General features: G+C 34.0%; 1 protein-coding gene across 3 annotated transcripts in view; it reads right to left on the reverse strand.

Annotated features, from left to right (window-relative positions):
• LOC149805590 (aarF domain-containing protein kinase 1-like) overlaps positions 1–18,690 on the reverse strand; it is a 53,135-nt gene that overhangs the window by 24,282 nt on the left and 10,163 nt on the right. For all 3 annotated transcript variants that reach the window (XM_089950226.1, XM_089950228.1, XM_089950227.1), the window contains exons 3-7: positions 17,666–17,862; positions 14,104–14,187; positions 4,488–4,691; positions 2,546–2,704; positions 1,342–1,500 (exon numbers count right to left, since the gene is read on the reverse strand). In XM_089950226.1, the coding sequence (XP_089806352.1) occupies positions 1,342–1,500; positions 2,546–2,704; positions 4,488–4,691; positions 14,104–14,187; positions 17,666–17,803 (744 nt within the window). In that variant the 5' untranslated portion in view covers positions 17,804–17,862. The remainder of the gene's footprint in view (positions 1–1,341; positions 1,501–2,545; positions 2,705–4,487; positions 4,692–14,103; positions 14,188–17,665; positions 17,863–18,690) is intronic.

The raw sequence follows: 18,690 nt of genomic DNA on the forward strand, positions 1-18,690 counted from the left end.
TGTGCCGATAATGTAACCTGTATAACTTACCGTATATAACGTCATTATGTTTTATCATATATGCCCGTGTCATGCATAGTACGTGGTGTTAGATGTATTTTCAGCTGACCTGAGTGACAAGAGCAATCAGATATCGTTGTGATCAGAGGTGACGTGGTGCCAGCTGCAGAGCTAACTAGGAAGTACAAACCATAATCCAGATGAGGTTCTCCCATTTGTCAATTTAGAATTTCATATTACTTGGAGACTAGTGTTGGTTGATCCAATAGGCAAAGTTTTGGTCTCTTTTGGATAAAAGTATCAGTTTTAACCGTTTAATGGTTATGTGACTTAAGACAATGTGGTCTGCTGTTGCACTGAATAAGTCTAGTAGGCAAAGGAATTCTCAGGCTGAAAGATAGTTCTTTGCAAGAAATGAAGCCACAATTGAAATGATTTTCAATGCATGTTACTGAGGGAGACATTCTCTGTTCAAATGCATTTTGAACTCTATTTCAAAGTGCGAGTAATGTTGAGCTAGTATAATACTGGAGTCTTCCTTGCTGACAAGGAATCCAAGGCTGAGGAGGTGTATAATAAAAAATTTCAGGTCTTGATTTAAACTACAACTCACCTAGTGAGATGTCATAAAGTGAGGCACTACTCTGTCCATAATTCTTGTGAAGACGATGAGACTGATGTTGAGCCAAAAGGGAATGCCCTAAACTGGTAAAATGTAACACCAAAAAGTAGAATCAAAAGAACTTCTTGGAAGTCTTGTGAGTTGCACATGTAGATAAGCATCCTGAAGATCTAAACTGATTGTGAAATCTCCCTACAGTATGGCATTTAATGCCTGCCTAGGTGTTTCATGTATAAAACAATGTGAAGATCACTGCATCTAATTCCCCTAGTTGTAAATTAGCAGCTGCAGTCTTCTCTTGTCATCATTAAGTCTAGTAAGGACAATGACAATGATAATTGTTTATTGGTAATAGTCCAATAATAATACAGTTACACAACTATGCTGCAATGATGTTGAGCACCAAATTACAAACAGATTTAACACAGTGAGATGAAAAAGGAAAGAAACACTGCATGACAACAGAATGTGGTCGTGATTGAAACTGATGAATGAACATTATTAATCTTAAACAATATGAAGCCTGTAGCACATACTGAGAGATACAATCATGCATTTTGAAGACTTCAAGAATATGCCTAAGAGTTGAGACACAGAGTACAAGATAGCAAACAATATAAATGGCTTTTGTTTTGCACCTTTTGCACTGTGGAAAAAGTGCAAGAGTTCAGCCTGGAGAAAACACATCACTGACAGCAAAATTCTTTCTTTATAATTACCTTCAAAAATGTAAATTTCTTGAAGAGTCTAGCAACTCTCTCACAGTGCCTGCCCTCATTTATAAAGTCCAGCTCTAAAGGTAAGTTTTTCTTGGTCTCTTCTGCCAGCCACACATATTGGAAGTCAGGAAACACCCATGCGATTCTATTTACTAGAAACTGAGAAAAAAAAAGAATGTATCATCACATAAAAGTCAATACTGGTAAAATATAACACTTATAAATTCTGTTCAAAGTCATCTCTTGTCAATTTAGTTATTATTCAAACACTAATGGTGTTGGTGTTGTGTGGTTTAACGCCAATTTTCAGCACACGATAGGCTATACATGGCAGCCAGTATTAATGGTGGAGGAAGAACACGGAAAAATCCAGGAAAGAACCACCGTCCAATGAGAAGCTATTGGCAAGCTTTCTCACATATCCACATTGGCCGAATCCGAGACTCAAACCCATGCAGACAGGTGAGATGGCAATGATCCATAATAGAGAGCACTTTAGACCACTCAGGGCCCCTCAAACACTAATAAAGATGTCAGAGCTACAATTCAGACAAACTAAATCAAGTAAAGCATGAACAACAAGTTGCTCTGTCAGGCAAGATTTTGTGTCTGAAAGGTTCTTAGCAATAAATTTATATCATGTTATCTTTCCCACCAACATGGTATATCATTCTTCATGAAACGTGTTTCAGGAAGAGGTTATTATTATTAAATATTAAAGTATGCAAAATGAATAAAAGGCATTACCAACCAAATAATTTATTTAAAATTTAAAATACTTCATCACAATAGTTCTTGTGTGATAATCATAATTAGATGAAATACTAAGAACTTAAGGATAAAAAAGTTGACTGCAACACAGATGTGTTCAATCAACTCAAGGTAGTTTCTTTATAACCTGCACCTAGGAAGGCCACTTGATACAATGAAATGCTTCCACTCAACTAAATTCAATTTTTTTGTCAACTGCTCTTGAGCCAAGTGTTATAAAATTCACATAAAAAATTAGACATTTCCATTCATGGAAAAAGTAAGTTTTCATCGAGTCATAACATATTGTTGAGTTCTATTTTACGAATTGTAAGATGTCAAACAATCCTGATATTTGTTACATTAATAGCAAATCCAGATTTTTTTCAAATAAGCTAAATTATTATAAAGGGCATACATAAGCTTAAATGAAAAAACTATGAAAGTAAAATACCTCCATGGTTTTGATATCAACATAGGAGTGTGCCTTGACTCTAGGATGTTGAATCTTGACAGCCACTACTGTGCCATCCTTAAGTGTTGCTTTATGGACTTGTGCAAGGGAGGCTGTTCCCACAGGTTCAGATGAAAAGCTTGTGAATATTTCCTCCACCTACAAACAAGAAGTTTATAATTACACTCACTAAAGATAATTAAGCCTGATTTGATTAGATCTCTGAGTCTTACAACTAATTACAAAAACATTACATTTTCATACTAAAAGTAAATACAGGTGCAGGTTTTACTTGTAAGCAGCAGATACTCTCAATCCATGTCACCTCAAATTTACATTGATCCTGGCAGTTATCTATTCAGCATGAAAAAAAAATTCTTTTCAAGAAACATTAAGTTCTTCACAGTTGTAAAAAAAAGCAAATTTTTAAGTAAATTATGTTTCTCTGACAATACTTAATCACACTAAGTTAGGAATATTCACCAAGTGTTGCTAGTTTTTAGCTGAGTGAGATAAAAAGGATGCTTGCATGGCAGGTGTTGGGAGGGTTTTAAATAATGTAACTGGGTAAAAATTCTTGGAGAAACATAATTTACTTAAAAATACACTTTCTCATTCGATTACATTCCCCAATCACATTACTTTTGGAGAATACGTAATAAGAGGAGGGTATCCTTCTAGGGAAGAATAGCTGGATTCTCCATGTTAACGATAATGCATTCTCCTAATTACATAAGCAACACAGTCTGGAGTCACTTGACATGTGATCCTAACATATGGGTTAAGAAGATGAATACTGAAATCTTCTTAACTACAAAATTTGACCAGCGAATCCACTGAAGCTAACAGGCTGTGTTTATTAATCTAGTTGGGTTTGGTGGCCATCTGTGCTGCCACCACTGGACTCACCAGATTAAAGGTTTGCCTCTGCATTACTAAATGAAAGCTCAAGAAAGTTGACTGCAAGCAAACCAAAAGCGTCTATTATATATATCGGATTGCAATGTTGCATTAAAATGCAAGGCTTAAAGAGTTGGCTCTAAGCAACTGAGCAGTGTCTAATGAAATAGTAAATGATTTTTTGGGTCTTTTTTCGATGGCTGGATTTACAAAGTAGTAAGCTAATATTCCTAATTTAATGTGATTGGGGAATGTATTCAAAGGAGAAATCTAGAAATTTGTCCAATGGACACAAATGTCCCCCCAATCTTTCTCACTGCATAAACATGTGCTTTGGGGGGGTGTGTGTGTGTGTGTGTGTGTGTGTCTGTCTGTCTCCCAAAAGGGAGTACAACTCTAAAATAATGTATCATAGCATCATGAGAAAATGATATGCATAATGCACTTGTTGGCCTCACATCAGCCAAGGTGTAGGAAATTCATTAAAAGCTGTAGCACAAGTGGCATGTAAGAATGATCACACCATGTGTATAGCTTTAACATCAAAAGGGATATAACTTAGTTAAAATACATCAAAGTGCTATGACAGAACTCTGTGCATTATATAAACCAATATCAATAATATCTTACATTTTTCAGAAGTCTGAAAAAATGGAGCAATAGTTGCACTCACAAAAATTGAACGGACATATATATTGGAAGTAGTAATGTTTTTTTTATATATATGCCTGACTCGAGAGATGAGAATCTGCAGTCTTGTGTTGGTATAAATGTTTATATATTTTCATGCATTTCTCTTTCATTTTCCTTTAATATGAAATATATTCAGACAATGTCAGATTGTAACATTTAATGCTTTGTGAATAGTGAATGTTCAACATTACTGAATTTTTATATAATGAAAACTAATTAGGTTATCATCTATTTTACTTTTGCAGCCAGTGTTTAAAGAAAATAAAAATTTTATTACATAAATGGGTTTGCACATTAACCAGGTGTTTATTTAACAAGTGATGTAACAACCATGAATACCATCTCTTACCTTGGTGCCAAAATCCATTTCTATAACTTTGAACAGGTCTGACAACTCAGATTTGGGGGCATCACTGTGCAGAACCTTCATGGTTTTAACATATTCTGAGGGTAGAAGGTATTCCAAAGTTCCAATATGTTGACCCACTTTAATAAAGGCTCCTCCATTTTTACAACACAACTCTCGTAACTTCAAGGCTGATCGAGTGTGAATCTGAAAATATTAAGATGTATAACACTGAATAATGAGATCTGACCATTAGTTTGTGATGTCTTTTGTTTATTTCGATTACAAAATGTAGAAACAGTTTACCATCAACATCAGACATAATTCCCACAAAAATAAGTGTGATTACCTTTTTCAATTTTGAAGGTATGTACATATTCATAATCTTAAGTGTTAGAAATATTATTTTCTTTAAATATACTAAACAAAAAATACTCAAATAAGCTTCTTAATGTACAGTTTTGCACTAAAATTTATTTGTAAAATAAACTGAGTTTCTTTTATCACCAGTTGTCAAATATGCTAGAATAACATTTTGGGTAAACCAGTCAAAATAAAGTATATACTGATTTGGTGAAGACACAATTGTTGGAATACAACAGCCATATGTGCCTTAATAACTGCACACTCATTTTGATTAAACCTCACAAAACATTTCCCATACATGGCACATGCTGCTTGATCCCATCATGCCTAGAAGATGGGTAACAGCTGCTAAATCCTGTTTAGAGCATCACAATTGTCTTAATATCTTATGGCTTCTTACTACAGCACTCACTCATTATAACATGGTGGTTGAGAACCATCAATGCTGTGCTAAATCGAGTACCATGATATATTTGGAATTGCAATATACTAAGAATATCATAATATACAGATTTCTGGTATAGCAGGCACAATCAAAATTGTTCTTGTTTTGAAAAGGAAATGAAGAAATAAGATTAAATTTCATCATGTTTTCTTTCAACCCTTGTTATTTCACACTGATATCATTTTGGGCATGGGTTCATAGTACGTAACTGCATTAAACTGGAATTCTGTTATAAAGAGGAACATTATAACAAGGAAGAGCTGCACTTAATGCATTAAAACAGTCTTGACCATAATGCAACTGTTATATAGCTCACCCCTACAAAAAAACTGTGTCTCTGGCAGCCATTATAAACATCTATTACCATTCAGAAAAATAAATTCTGACTAATAATGACAAAGAAATGTTGGTTTCTTTTTTATGTAAAAAAATATCTATACTTCTGACTTCTCAATACTGTATTGATATACTTTTAAACCACATACATACAGTATGACTCATATATTCTTCAGCAATAACATCATTTTCAAATCAACTGCTGTGATAGCCATACTGGATGTCAGAATGACACAATTTGCATTAAGAAACAAATAGACATTATTACAAGTCTTTTGGTGAAAACATTATGTCAATACCACCATTCATTTAGGTGGACTTGTGACAAAAAAATATTTAGGATCAACTAGGTCTCATAAGAAGTTAAAAATGATGGATTCCCATGTAATTGGTATATCCAAAAAAGACTTTATCTTTCCTATAAAGTGCTACTAGTGAGCTCTGGTTCAGGTTTAATCATTTCTATTATCTGATATTTCAAACAATCTATGTTTTGGTCAGATTAGAATGCTTTGATGCTGGGGATATGGGGTGAGTAGACCACCCCAGCAGATGGGAAGAACACCTCCACATCCAATCCATCATCATCTTCCCTAGGTATCATAAGAAGTCTACTGGTAAAAACTCCATGTTCATATGGCTATCCATCTGGGAGGAGTAGAGATAACAATATTTTCAAGACAGCCATGATGGTGACCATATTAAGGGCTGGTGCATAATTTTCATTTAGGACCAACTACATACCAACTCATCTGATGAAAACCAAACATAAAAATTATATGGTGATAGTATAATGCTGATACGACCAGCTATCTAAAGAGGGTCACTGTGGCAGCCATAATGAGGTCAGATAGCACCATTTTCATTTAAGACCAACAAGACATCATAAGAAGTCTTTTGATAAAAACCCCATAATGATACGACTATTCAATCTGGATTAGTATTGAAAACAAGATTTTCAAGATGGCCCCTATGCCAGTGATACTGAATGTCTGAGTGGCACCATTTTCATTGAGGACCCATTAAAAATCATAAGAAGTCTCTTAGTAAAAACATATTGGCATGACAATATAGTCAGAAGTTGCCATTACAAGATTTTATGGATGGTCACCATGCTGGCCATACTGAACATACAAGTTGTTACTGTAGGGCTTGGGGCTTTATTCAGCACAAGACAGGCCACGCATGGTGGCTAGTAATAATGGCAGAGGAATAACCAAGGAAAACCCCAGAAAAAACCATAGGCAAGCTTTCTCACATACCCACATTGGCCAAACCCTGAGACTTGAACCCACTTTAGACCACCCGGCCACTCTAGCCCCCAGAATGTACAAGTAAACCCATTTTCATTTTGGAATAACTAGACATCATATGAAGTTTTCCAATGAAAACCATTATGTCAATATCACTTCAATCAAGAGGAGTAGAGATAAGATTTTCAAGATGACAGATGTGGCAGCCATATTTGACATCATATTAGCACCGTTTCCGTGTATGACCAACCAGACATATATGAAGTCTTTCTGCGAAAAATCCATGCTGATGTGACCATCCATGTTGCATTGCTAACAAAAATCTGATACCCTGACATCGGACCCCTCATGTATTTTAACTTAGGTGATGGGCTTGTTAGAATATAAAAAATAATTTGCCTGAGAATAATCTGCTCATGCTGATGAAATGTGTAAATTCATTATTAAGATGTTGAAAGACTGATAAATTAATATAATAACAATAAAAATAATAATAATAACAATAATGTGGACTTAATACTGCATATAATCTTTAGAAGCTCAAGTGCTTTACAATATTAGATGATAATTGCTAATGGAGCAGATGCATCTCAGCTCCAAATATACTGCCTTGCATATGTTCATGACATGTTCATGTAATGAGAGAGAACTGTTGACAGTGAAACTTATGTTTTGTACTGACTACAGTATGTGAATTTAATATGGGTGTTGCTGATACTTTATTTGAGGAAAAGGATGTGAATGAGAAAGTATTTGTGATCAGGTTGGCTTAAGTTTTATCATCATTTAACTGCAGTTATGTGTCAACTGTAATTCCACATCGAAAATGAACCTCTCAACACCTTGGATGGCAGAATCAACTTCAGATGGACATCTAAATTTGCATATTTGAGTGTCATCAGTGTACAATCTGTGAAACATCAGATGTTGATCTATGACATTTGAAAGAGGATGAGTGTACAGAATGATGAGAACATGGTAGTGAACAGAGCCTTGTGAAACACCAAAATATAGATCAACTGGGCAAGAATGTTTTCCATTTATGGACACAATTTGAGAAAAAAAAACTGACTAAAATGATTTTTGTTCAAACACTTGAATACATATTTTAATTTTATTCTTGGTTTTGTTTATTTTCCGTTTCTTTGTTCCAGATGTTTTCAGTTAAAGTTTAATGAATAATAACTGAGCTGTCTCTTGCCCACAGTCATGTGTGTGTAAGATTTAAATTTTTAATATAGCTTTAAAAAAAATTCAGCCAAACCACTACAATGACTGCAGTGTGGCAATTTATAGTGATGTCTAGCAATGGGGTATCCTGACATCAGGCCAACCAGTCATAACACTAACCTCTTAATGCTGTGCGCCAAGCGAGACAGCTGTTAGTACCATCTAACCACTTAGGTCATCAGAGTGGTCAATTATACTAGTGTTGTGACACATAAAAACTATATCAAAAGTGTGAAGAGAAACATAAGGCACAACATGGTTCAGATACTAATGAACATAAACACTGCTCATCTAATGTCAGAGTAAGGAGGACATCGAAAGAGCAATTAGACAATGGCTGACAACAATACCTGGAGGAAAACATTGCTTTACATGGAATATTTGTGTGTGTGTGTGTGTGTGTGTGTGTGTGATTTAACAATTTTCAGCTATATTGCTACAATGCCTGCAGTATGGCAGTTTACAGTGATATCTAGCATTGGGGCATCATGCCGCAGACATGTAACATGATGTCCCACCCAGTCACATTATCCTGACACCAGGCTGACCAGCGCTAACACTAACCTCTTAATGCTAAGTGCCATGCGAGGCAGCTGTTAGTATTATTTTTATAAGTCTTTGGTATGACTCAGTCGGGGATCGAACTCATGACCTCCTGCATCCAAGGCGGATGCTCTAACTTCTTGGCCACTGGAAAGGTCAGAATATTTTGAGATCTGAATATGCACAAGTCAGTTTAATAAAATTTTGTTTTCATCATTTCATATTTGAAGTCCAGCAATTGCAACGTTGTGCAAGAACATAATAGTAAACAAAACAGGGCAATTTGGGGCATTTGGAGATTGGATTAAGTGGAATTTCTTACTCATGATTTGTGACCTTTTCAGAATCCCCAGCCCTGGGCCTGTATCTGAAAAAAATTCTTTTAGTTTTGTAGTGATAACAAGATTTTTAGGATAGCTACTGTGGTGAATTGGAATCAGAACCATCTTCATTTAGAACCAACCGGGCATCATAAAGTCTTATGGTGAAAACCCCATATCAATATGACTTTTTGTTCTAGAGGTGTTGAGATAGCACAATTTTGAAGATGTATGCTGTGGTGGCAATATTACAAGTCAGAACAGGTTTGTTTGGGGGGGGGGGGATAAAACTAATTTTTAATTATTATTAGGGTAAACTAGAAGATTCTAGAACACATGATTGCCCATGGTACACCCTGCAGATAGTTTGCCCATATGCACTATACTTTATTCTTTTAAGGATACAATGTAGACTATTGGGACATCAGTGAGGTAAGAGAAGGGAATCTGGAAACAGCAACAGGCAGGTATTACATCATTAAAATTAGTTCAACTCCAACAAAAAACCCTACCTTCTAATATCAGTAAAACAAAACATATTGGTATTGCACAGTTCAAATTAATCAGTTTTGTGGCAGGCTAATGATCCCACATCTGGCCTGTAGAATATAATACAACTGGATTGTATCCGTATGGGTTACTATTGAATGTCGACAAACTGACTCGTGGAGAAAAGGCCTTTTTTTGTGAGCCATCAAGCAAAGGTAAAAGAAAAAGGTAATGTGTGAGCACCAAAATTCAGTTTTCATCACATCGTCCAGACATGAATGAGTTAGATAGGCTTATGTGGTAGCAATGGCCTGGATCTCATTTGCTTTAATTTCATAAATGAAAGTTCCATCTCAAGTAGGGACTGATAAGATCTCCCAATAGTACGTGCAATCCACCTTAAATCAGTGGAAGCTTAAAGACCAGACAAAACCTAAATGGAGAGGAAAAGATGTTTCCTACCCTATATTATCCCTTCAGAAGCTGCCAAATACAAATATACAGTTAAAACTGGACATAATCGTCTAACTGGATCATTCCCAGTGAAGATACAACTGTGACTGGAGATCTCAAATGGGAGAGAAGCAAACGATAAAAGCTGGCATTTGCTAAAATCCTGGCTGGCAAAAGAGAGAGGCCACAAAGCTTATACAGTGAATGTGAAGCTTTGTTTCATATATACTGTTAATTATGGAAAAGCAAGTTCAAAAATCTGTAGTGATCTTAAAAATCCTGAATTGACACAGAAATTTTATCAAAGGTGAGAACTTACACTATTATATGCAATGTAATCACTGCATCAGTATTTTATTTACAAAACAATTTTTAGAAATCAAGCTTCAATATTGATGGTTGTTTCACTAAACAATAACCTCAAGTATTTGAAAAAGAAGGATTCTTGCAAACGACACAATGTTTTGCAGGTACACATGTATGTGATGTGTTGTAATCTCCTGGAGCAATTTTTTAATAATCTTTGAGTGATAGGTTATTTAGAAATAAAGATAATTTATAAGAAAAGTGAACAATTTCATTAGAAAGTGTTTATTGACAATTACAGTGTGATCCTACTATAACATGATGATCAGGGTCCACAAAACCTGACCATGATATGTACAGAACTGTATTATAGCCAATCAATTTGTTAGCTGAAGAAAATGATGCATACACCACAAAAAATGGTGGGTGGAGTGAGACAGGTTGGGCTAGTAAAACGGATGCAAAAGTAGCTGCTTCATTGGCATTTACCATTTTAAATCAATGCATATTAGATAAGAAATATACTTGCAATGAAAACAGATTGTATATGCATTATTCTACAAATTCAGAGAACCACATATTGGTACATATATGTGTATACTGTTTATACATACATGTGTAATGTACAGCATGAATAGAGTATTAATATAGTGCACTCCCCAGCCAATCTTATTGCAGTCAGTGAATCCATAATACATGTAATTCAATCAAAAATATGCACACAGATTTAAAATATTCAATAATTTTGTCACAGATCATGACATTCAATGCATCACAAGGTGAATAAACAGTGTCTGTATAAATCTGATACTGGAAGAATTTCTCATCTGCAAATCAGAATATTTTATTTTGAAAAACTTAATGATTTTTAGCTGTTTTGCTACTGTCATGTTTGCTGTCCTCATTAACACCTAAATCTCTAGCTAATTGTGATCATTTAACACTGAACTTAATCCTGTCCAAAATTTCAAGTCTTTAACAGTAAAGCTTTATGTTTCCATGTACTCTTATCCATTGTAAATGCCCACTAATTAACACTTCTATTTGTCTGAATGACTACAGCAAGAATGGGGTTATTTGTATAAGAAATGGATGACATTATTTACTGGTGAAGTGATTGCGTCTAACAACACTATCATGCCATGTACAAGTTGGTAACTTTCACTGTTTGACATTTTATAAATCATTTTGACTAAATTTAATTTTTAGCAATGAAATTAAAATAATTGATTTATAGATTAAGGTGAGAATCTTTTAACAACCACTGCATTTTTTGGTGTTTGGCTGTGTATACAAATTAAAGAAGAAGACAAACATGAGACTTAATGGCTCTATTGTTCATGGATTAGTGATAATGTGAGGATTTATGATGTTTACAGCAGTGTTAAATTGGGGGGGGGGGTCTAGTGATTAGCATGCTTTTAATAACAATCAGCAGTGAAATCTGCTGGCACTGAATGCAACTAACTAATTTTATAAATACCTGTATCTGTTATATATTTTTCCTACTATCTGTTGGAACCTGTTGTTGGCATTTGTTTGCCTAATGCTGTGTTTGACCTCATTGCAGTGGCCTCATAAGGGTTTACTAGTTCTGATTCCTGTTTCTAAAATTACTTAAACTTTTGTAGAACACTTTTGTTTTGTATATTTCTCCACAAAAAATTGTGCACCGTGTGAGGTTAATTAATATTTAATGAACATTTCTTAAATTACTATAAAAATTACGTTGTTCTTCATTGAATGTTCTCATTTTCTTGAATATCTTTCGTAGTGGGGGTTATATTTTCTGCAGTGGTTTCCGCAAAATTCTGTAGGACTTCAGCAAGCCTTAATGGATTTCATAGGGTATATTAACCAGAGGCTTGGCAGAACTGGGAGGAATGGTCAAACATTTATCTTAGGGAACCATCCCAATTTTAGGTCAGAAATCAAGATTCCAGGTACATGTATTAAATTTACTAGCATTTAAATTTGTATTAAATAAAACCGAGTTGATTATGGTCTATTTCAGCTCTCTATTTAAGTGAGTAATAAGTAAGATCATTGCATATAATTTAGTTTTTTAACATAATAAGCATACAGCATTAATTAAACTTAGCAAAGAATAAAATGAAGTTGAATCGCCCAAATAAAGGTTCAGTGATCTGAAATTTTAATTATAATTCCATTATAATATTCATTTCAACAGGAGTCCTTGAGATTTTAATTGTCAACCCAAGTTTTATTTTATATATTTTACATGATATTCACCACTGTGCCAGTATAATTAGATAAGATGATAGTTTAAATTATTTTAATTCTTAAGATTATTGTTTAGTTACAATTTATTTCTGTTATTGCTGAGCTTGATTAAATTATTTTTGCAATAAAATGAGGAATCTGAAATCAGAGTTTGGTTATTCAATTAATTTTATGATATGTGTGCACACATGCATTCACTGATTTGCAATACAATTACAGATAACTGTACATCCAAATATTGACAGTCACTTTATACACATGCTACCAAAGGACATCACAATTATTGTAAAGTTTAACACAACACAACATTCAACAATAAACTAAGATCAAAGTTCTCAAAAGACTAAGCCATTGGATCAGATACTCATATTTCAGATAATGTTTATTTTGGCACAAAACTTCAAGAAATTGGATAAATTGTAAAATTTCAGGAGCCACTCCATGATTGTGTTGTATTCAAATTCACATGTGATCTCTTCCCAAAAATGATAATAAACCTTATACACATTTTTTTTCAACACACTGTATTTCCAACCTGAAAAAAAACCCCAGAATATTTGTCAATAAAAATCACCGCAACCCACCGTCTCAATATTTCATCATTATACAAAAGGTTACTCTGTAACCTGCACCCTCACTTACTGTGCTGTCTATGTTTTTTAACCCTGTTGTGCACAAGTTATCAAGAGAGAGGTGTAAACTTACCACATGATTAATCTTTATTTCAATGTTAAAAACATTTTACTTTTGACAAAACTCTGAAAACTCACATTATAATAGTTATGGATGTTTTGGCAAATATCAAGGAGACATTTTTCAAATCCAAGAACTTTTCAGTACAAAACCTTTTATGACCTAAAATTCAGAACATGTCCAGGCCTATAAGAACCCTGTGTACATCATCAGATAATGTCAATAATATTTACTAACTTTCATTACAATCATTCAAAAATAGTTGGATTGATTGCATTAACTGTATTAAAATTGTGAATGCAATGACATATGTTGAGATGTGCATCTCCAAGTCATGACCAAAAATCTGACAAAATTTTGCTGCAATCGAAAAAAAACAAACTGAAAGCACCTGTGCTAATATGATTTTCTGTCGAGACAGATGGAAGGATGGACACTAGGATTCCTATATACCTCTGCCTTAGGGTGTACAAAATAATCATATATGATTATTATTTATAACAGTTTGTCAATCAAAACTATGGAGTGAAATAGTGCAAGTGGTAGACAAAGATACAATATTCACCCCTATGGTCGTGACAAAAATCCTTAACACTGACCAATAAAGCTGGTCCAAACACACAGGTATCTCAAACTGAGAGAACTGGAGTCCACCATTTTGACATTGGCAACTTATAAACCAGGCTTTCACATCACTCTTTCCAAGCATTAAAATTGTGTTAACAATTTTAAAGACACAATAATATCTCTGAAAATGCACTTTTAGTATTCATTATATTGAGCTAGCATAAGACTCTTGCATACATTGACAGATGCAACATGAATGAACCATTATGCCATTAGTGCATTCATACAAGAGGAACAAACACCACACTTGCCCACAAATGTATTCAAACACCACTGAATCTGTAAGCAACCATTTACAGCATCTTTAACATTACCTCTGACTTCAATGTTTTATACTCCTCACTGCTGGGATCAGGCCCTCTCAAATTCATCTTATAATCTGCAACTATACTAAGTACCTGAAATTAGATGAAAGTCTTATCAATGACATTACTATCACAAAATATAATTCTCATACATTTACTATCAAGTCTCATTAACAAAGTTGTCATTTATTCAGTTATTACCTTTATTCAGTGCACCAAATTAACTATAGGAATAGTACATGATTTGTTGTGAGCAGGGGCGGATTAAGGCTCACTGGTGCCCTAAGCACTGACAAATCTTGGTGCCCCCCTCTTTTCCACGTACACCTGGGAAGATAATCCTAGGGTGCACCATGATCAAGAAACAGAACATTATGATCAATCTGCACTAGTTTTATCAATTTTTTTTACAAATCTTCATTTGTTTTTTTTTCTTTTCACCCTTTTCTCAACTTTGTGGTGCCCCCTTTGGCCCTGGTGCCCTAAGCACGTGCTTAGTCTGCTTAATGGTTAATACACTCCTGGTTGTGAGCACAAATTTGCCAGAGCATAAGGAAACCGCATGAGACAGAGGCCTAATAGTCTTTTATGAGTACTATGGAAAATGATTGCTGAAAGCAAACCATATATTATTGGAATTCTTACATGATTAATTATTAGCTACAAAAATTATATACCAAAATCTAACAAAGAGGAGATTTTAAACACATAAAAGTGCTTATCCCCAAGCAGCATTTAATAATAACCAATCAACTAAGCTCCACCCAACGGTATAAGTAAATAACAACCATGGCCAGTCTTAGAAGCAAGTTGGGATCTAAGCAGTTTTCATTACTGCCTAATATGCAGCTTTACATGGTACCAAATCAGACCAAACAGTGTACACTTGTTCCATATATTTTTTAATAAACTTTACTGTAATTAATTGTGCATAATGTGTCCAACTTTGAATAGTTTAGTAATGGCTCTACTGTTAAATAATGTGAGGCATTATCAGTGTCTATACTTTTTTCTCTACTTCTGATTTTAAGCAAACAATGTAGACTCTGGTATGCCAATGTAAGATGAGATGGATATTTTGGGTCTATGCTGCTGGAAGTTCAATGAATGTTGCAAAAAGATAATTATGAATAATTTTCATCCAAATACACAATAAGGATGTAATTAAGTTTGAAAGACTGAACATATGAGAACCTAGAATCCCTCTAAGGAAATAACATACTACTGGCCAAAATGTTTCAGAAGAAAACAAATTAATATTGGAATCATTTCTGATAATATTCTTAAGAACTCCAACAAACAATTTTTTTAACCCCCCCTCCCATATCTATTTTTTTAATGTTTTAGTTAACATGCTCACAAGATACCTGTAAGTGCAGTACAAAATTCTTTGGACATGATATAGATCAAGTACACTGAACTTGTCTCAGACAATGCCATGCCAAGTTGAGCTAAATCTATAACTATTATTTTTAGGAGAGTTTTTTTTCTTGAAGTGGTATACTCAAAGTATTCCTCTGAGACATCCACAAACTGGGTTAAATTAATTTTCACTCATACTTGTTTGTTTAATCAGGTATACAAAAAATATTTTCAACTGTTCACTGGAGTGGAACTAAATAAAAAATCTTGTCAAAATTCCATCTGTTTCAGGCAAGCAGCCATAACAAGAGTTTCAAGATTGATACCATGAAGACAACATTGTAATTAGATCTATATCAATTTCACTTAGAAGCAACCAAATATGATAACAGTCCTTTTGGTAAACACTCTACACATATCTGTTGTAAAAGAGCATCAACAAGATTTGGAAGCAATACTGGAAGTCAGACTGGCACCATTTTGATTTAGTGCCAAGCAGACATTATGTCTGTTAGTTAAACCTGCATGTATAAACAGGAGAAGCAGTGACAAGACTTGTATGATGGCCACCACAGTGGCCATTAGAGCTGGGTATCACAAAAATTTGTGTACTGTGGTATGCCTGTGCATTTCAGAACATATTGAGATATGTATCATCGTTTACCACTATTATATTAGGTACCAACAATTTACTGCTCTGGGGCTGGAGGGCTGACATTTATAACACAATCCATTATATTATCTTAAAGAAAAATATGAATTATCTTGAGATATGAGAAAATAAAATATATCAGCTCAAAAGAAAATTGCAGCACACCTCCCAACTTTCCGAAAAAATTTAAATGGTGTCTCCCCTATAGAAGATGAATTTACTATGTGCATATTAACTGTTGTATAGTAAATAAGTAGAAATTATTCTTTTTATAAATAAAATATTTTCCAAAACTTTGGTTTTGGCTTGAATATCTTCCATAACATCCCATATGTCCTCTACATTATCATACATAACATGTGTCTAACATGTCATAAAAGGATCCTAAATATCATTATATCTGTAACAGTCAAAATTAATTTTTACAAATACAAATGTACTATAAAAAAGAATAAGTTATTTTTTGTCAAGAAAAATGAATACATGCTGTTAATATCACAAAATTCCTAATAAGAATGCTTGGGAATTTCAATACATTCCTTACTGATGGAAAGTAACAGAAGTACTGATATAGTGGAAAAGTATTGAGGTACATACCAATGAAAAAAAAATACAGTGGTAAACAGGTATACCTGCTGCAGGTGTACTGGATATCTGAGGAGTACCATTTTCATTTAGGACCAACTTGATATCATATGAAGACTTACAGACTTATATAAAACCCGGTACTGATTCAGCCATCTATTCAGAAGAAGTAGTGAAAACACCAATAAAACGTTATAAGAAATATATTTTAGTGAAACCCCACAATGATATGATCATACACTCAGAAGCAGCTGTAATAACAATATTTTCAAGATGGCTGCCATGGTGGCCATATGGGATGTCAAAAGGGGCACCAAAGACCTTAGAAAAAAATGTGTTTGACAGTTTTGTGGCAATCCTTCCAGCACTTTAGTAGTAGCAATAACAAGCTTGTGATGATGGATGTTGCATGGAAGACCATGCATAAACTCTTCTGGTTTATGACAAGCAAAGCAACAAACATGACTATATCAATTAACTAATCTGATGCTTTCCATGCAATTCAACTACCAAAAGTAATGAACCCAATAGATATGTGTGCAAAATTTAATAGGACGAATAAAGATGGTTTAAAATATAACTTGAAACATTATGTGATGCATGAGCAATAAGACTCCACTTTGGAATAATGAATTCTATATGAACAAGGTATACTATATGATCATAAGAAAGTCTGTTATTTCCAGACAAGTGAAAATCACATTACACAATATGCATAACTGCTCTGAATGCAAATGAACATGACTATCATAACAAATATTCTTTGTGTTTCATTTGTTACAATTTGTCTTCTAGAAATACGCAAACTACTCATTTTCACTTCATACATGCTTGCTTCAATTATACAAATAAAAAATTCTGCTCAATTTTATGAAGAAAAAAAGCATTAAAGAAATGCATGATTGATTTTTCATAGTAGTATAAAATAATTATGCCTATACTAATGTATAAATTAAGCTGTATAAAACCAACTGTTAATGCTGCTCTTCCAAATCTCATCACTCCTACAGTGGATATCTCCCAGTCATTCTCTCTTAAAAACCATGCTATTCCACCAACTGCACCTCCCAAAGTCAGCAGTTTTAGGGTTCTCTTGACTCTGTGTGCCATTTTCACTTTTTTTTCTTCTTTAAAATCTTCTGATATGGTGATGGCTTACAGTACCTCAACTGCAACAAATATATTGTATATAATGGTTAGATCAGCAGCAGATATTTCAGAGCAATGTTTTGGAAGAATGAAGAAACTTTTGGATAGAGATTGTAATTTATCATGCATACAGAAAACTCCTGCATAAGTGATTTTATGGGCAGATTTTTCAAAATTATACAGATTTTTATTTTCAACGAGAACAATATTAGTTGTTAAACTGAGCATATCTTCTGCATTTCTGCATCAACTGCCTAATTGTTTTTCAAAATGTCTCTTGTATTTTAAATAACTGCAAGCAGTAGTGATAATATTACAGAAAAAACGCATAAAAAATTCAGATATTTTAAAAAATTGTGATGCTTCCACCGATTTAAATTTTTTGTGATGTTTCCACTAATTTCCTTTAAAGCCTGCTGTTCCTTAAATGATGGATGTTCTGCAAAACACTCTGAATTGTGTCCACAGGGCAAGGATGTCCTCACACCTCTTATTTAAATGCAAATATCAAGAAGAAAAGATCAGTAACTGGCAGAAGGTATGCATGTATATATGATCATGCAGGACAATGAATAAAACAGAAACAGGCATTACTCTTAAGACGCTAAATATCACTTGCCTGGATCAAGCAAAATACAAAAAATATAGGGTTCTGGTTACATGGAGAAAAAAACATTATGGTAGGTAGGTTGGTACAAACAATTTTTTGTTTTGGTCTGGGCTCATTTAAATGTAGCATAAATCAGAAAATGTGTCAATCACATCCTGAATTTAACTTCATAGTCAAATAGTTTCATTAATTTATTTCACCCAATTGTTTTTCCTTTTTTGCAACTTTTTTCTCCACA

The sequence above is a fragment of the Sinohyriopsis cumingii genome, chromosome 2, assembly GCF_028554795.1.
Source record: "Sinohyriopsis cumingii isolate HCF-2022 chromosome 2, ASM2855479v2, whole genome shotgun sequence".
Lineage (NCBI taxonomy): Eukaryota > Metazoa > Mollusca > Bivalvia > Unionida > Unionidae > Sinohyriopsis > Sinohyriopsis cumingii.